The sequence below is a fragment of the Cyprinodon variegatus genome, unplaced genomic scaffold (assembly GCF_000732505.1).
Source record: "Cyprinodon variegatus isolate N-32 unplaced genomic scaffold, C_variegatus-1.0 Scaffold1338, whole genome shotgun sequence".
Lineage (NCBI taxonomy): Eukaryota > Metazoa > Chordata > Actinopteri > Cyprinodontiformes > Cyprinodontidae > Cyprinodon > Cyprinodon variegatus.
Genome location: NW_015151791.1, coordinates 23675 through 27233, shown reverse-complemented (window position 1 = coordinate 27233; position 3559 = coordinate 23675). Strand labels below are relative to the sequence as shown.

Below are 3559 nucleotides of genomic sequence, written 5' to 3'. Positions count from 1 at the left end.
CATCCATCCATCCATCCATCCATCCATCCATCCATCAACATAAGTGAATTTATTTCCTTGCATTTTATGGATAAATAAATCTCAGGTGTTCAGAGGTTTTCAGGCTGAAGGTTCTTCAGGTGACGTGGTTCCTTCTGTTTGCTCTCAGCTGGGCGGGGGGGCCATGCTGGCGGTGGGGGTGTGGACTTTGGTGGAAAACAGCGACTACATCAGTTTACTGAACTCCAGCTTCTACTCGGCCTCTGCTTACATCCTGATCGCCGCTGGAGGCGTCGTGATTGTGACTGGGATGATCGGATGCTGCGCCACTCTGAAGGAGAGGAGGAGCCTCTTGATTGTGGTAAGATGGCGACTAAAAACACACAGAGGCCTACATTGGTCACCATTTCCTGCTTAATACGCCCAACATGCATTTCTAGTCCAGTTTCTCCTCACAGCAGAGGAAGAGTTTGAATACTGTGTGTTGAAAGGTAACTGTGTGTGATTTTCTGCACTGGTCACATGGAGCAGATAAAGCCATGCAGCGTGTGTCTTTAAGAGTAGATTTAGAGCTGGGCTCATGCTAGAAGAATGAGGAGCATCACAAGCGGCCGCTCAGGCCTCAGAGTGTGGGAGGGAGAGGAGCAGACACACTCAGTGAGACCAGACATTATGGAGGATCCATGTTTATTACTCCAGTAGAAGTATGAATCCTGCTGCTTAAAATCACCTTTTTAAGAAGATACTAAAAGTAAGAAAGTAAAAGTAACGCAGGACAAACTGTTAAGATCAGAAGCTTTACTGCTCTACACTGTTAAAGGAACAGTTTTCTACTATTCTGGTTGATAACTTCCTTAGACTTCATTTTCTTAGTTGTAGAACTTATGTTGTCAAATTTAATTTGCATCATCTCAAGAAAACAATTTACTTTGTTATGTGGTGAGCAACAAGTTGGGGCAGCACTGGGTCCAACTACAAAGAAATTAATTGTCTGGATGAAACTGATTATTTTGATGGTTTTAATTATTTTTAAATACCAACCGTCCATAATGAAAATGAGCTTAAATGAAATAAAACTAACGAGTCTATTTTTAAAATGTAAGGAGTAGAAAGAAATAATTCCTCCATTAAAGTATAGATCACCAACATTTTTACTTAGAGTAACACAGTATTTGTTTTGTTACATGACGCCTCTGTTCATACAAAAGCAATCTTCCAGAAACACGTCATGTCTATTTTTAAACCACTGCCTTTTTTAAAGTCTCTCCTTTCCTTCCTCCTGTTGATTGGTTTAAAAGAACTGTTGCTTTTTTCATCCTCTTTAGTCTTTAATTATCTCTAAACCTTCTTTTGAATCATTTTAAATGCGCTGATCTAGCAAAAGGATAAAGACTCTTGACTTCTTTTGCTCTCATGTATTTCCTCTGTAGTATCTGGTGTTGCTGCTCTCTATCTTCCTGCTGGAAATCACTGCAGGAATCCTGGCTTATGTTAACAACCAACAGGTGAGTTTATGTTTCTACAGATAAGCTCCTATTAACCGGCGGTCCTTAAATCTACCAGCCGAGCTGTGAGAAACCTCGTCCTCTTTTATCTATTTATTCTTTTTAAATGTAGCTGAATTCATTCTGACAGAATAACCCGAGTAGATCTAAATCTCACTTTGCAAACGTTGATTATTTTTATTATTAAAGTAATGCAGGTATCCATTCCCACTTGGATTAAGGTGAAAACACATTTTCCACCTGATAAACCTGAGCTTTAGTTATTGGTTTTATGATCGCTGTGGTTTGAATGAAGAAGCATAAAGTTTTACTGGTTTATTTTTATAGTTCTTATTTGAATGGCCTGTTTCTTTCTTTCTGAGCTATTGAGAGCTGAGATGCTTCAGATCGCGGTTCTGGTCTTTGGTCTGGGATTAACACGCTAACACCAGCAGATTTGTCTTTTGGTCAATGTGTTTTGTTTTTTTTTTCTAAGATGACATTTTAGTTCTGAGCCTAATTTAAAGACATTAAAGTTTCACAAAATAGCACTTTTGTCTCGTCAGTCAGCGAGATATTCTGCTGAAGTTTTGGACGGATCTTCTTTTTTTTTTAGCATATGTTGTTCTGCTTTTCTTTTCTGTTTTGTCACCAGTTAATTTAACTCTCCCACTGATTCTATTTCTGGTATTTCTATTATAATAAAACATGAACATTAACTGGGGAAAAGTCTGCAGCCTCTTTGGGAGTATCCTCCATCTTTTCTACATTTGTGAACAATTTCTCTCCGTGAAGTCCCAAAGCCTTAGAAATTATCTGTTCTAAAATATCTTTATTTTAGGGGCTGATAGTTCTTTCTTTTTTAACTTTCTACATGTTGTCAGAAATGTTGTTTAGGGGATCCTTGATCCTGATTATCAGGAATACATTTGGCTGAAATTGTCCCCAAAAAAACTTTGTGTTAATCTAAAATAATTCCCAGAATCATTTGTTGACGGAGGGAAACCGTATTTCATCTTATTTGTTTCTGAGGTTAATTGTTTGAGAGTCTAAAGCAAAAGTGACTAAACCAATCTTTACCACCAGAAACACACTTCTTTCTTTTTTTAAATTAAAAAATGCATGAATTTGACTTTACTAAATATGAACTTTCCTGCTGCGGTCTGTAAATTCCCTCCACATGCGTTTCTCTGCACGCTCTTCATTTTATATCTCACTTTTTTCATCCATTCTTCTCACACTTTCTGTTTCTTCCTCTATTTCTCCGCTGCAGTGTTTCCCTCTCTGCCACCAGGTAAACTGTTCTCCTGTGTTTCTCTTTTCCTCCCAGTTCTTGAACCATTTTAGTAAACAGCTAAAATTCCTCACTAATAGGCATGAATGGCATTGCTTTAGCTTGATTAACACATTAAAAGTTTTTTTTTTTAAATCTAGCTTAAGGGAACGTATAACAAATGAACACATGATTTACCTGAATAAAACAGAACAAGTTTTAATGAATGAATTGTTGCCCATCATCATGTTCAACCATCTAAATACTGATTAATGGGAAGTTGGTATCAGTCCTTTAATCCTCCTTATTTTGTTCCTTTCTATTCTCCCCAAACATATTTTTTCTCTTTTCCCGTTGGAGATTTCCACACAAGTAGGAGTTAAAGTAGAACAAATGTCTGAACTAAACCAAACAAGTTTAATAAGTAATAATTACTATCAACCCCGTTCCAAATGTGAGGGTTATGCATGAAAAGCAGGTCAATGACATTAACTGTTTTATTCTGGTGTAAGTGGTTAAATATCACCAGGAATTCTGGTTTGAACTTATTGATTTTATGGAAATAAAGTGGCTGGATGGAAATTTGATGAAGCCTGAATCTGGTATTTTAGCTACATGTGAAATTTCTAATATCTCATAAAAGTCATCAGGTGAAACTTAATTCTTTAAAGTTGTAGGGAAACCACATTTAAATGTCAAATCATTCTGGCTTAAACATGTATATAAATTTACTTTTATCAGACCATGTTGTCCCAAACTTTAGAAAATTACTATTTTTAAATAAATTCCGTCTTATAATCTGTTTTTTTCCCCGTTATCTTCT

The 3559-nt window shown here is 36.6% G+C and overlaps 1 protein-coding gene across 1 annotated transcript in view; it reads left to right on the top strand.

The window, feature by feature from the left end:
• The window catches only part of LOC107102893 (CD151 antigen-like), an 11488-nt gene that overhangs the window by 3481 nt on the left and 4448 nt on the right, over positions 1-3559 (top strand). Inside the window, exons 3-4 of the mRNA XM_015402346.1 lie at positions 149-340; positions 1410-1496. Coding sequence (XP_015257832.1) covers positions 149-340; positions 1410-1496 — 279 coding nt within the window. The remainder of the gene's footprint in view (positions 1-148; positions 341-1409; positions 1497-3559) is intronic.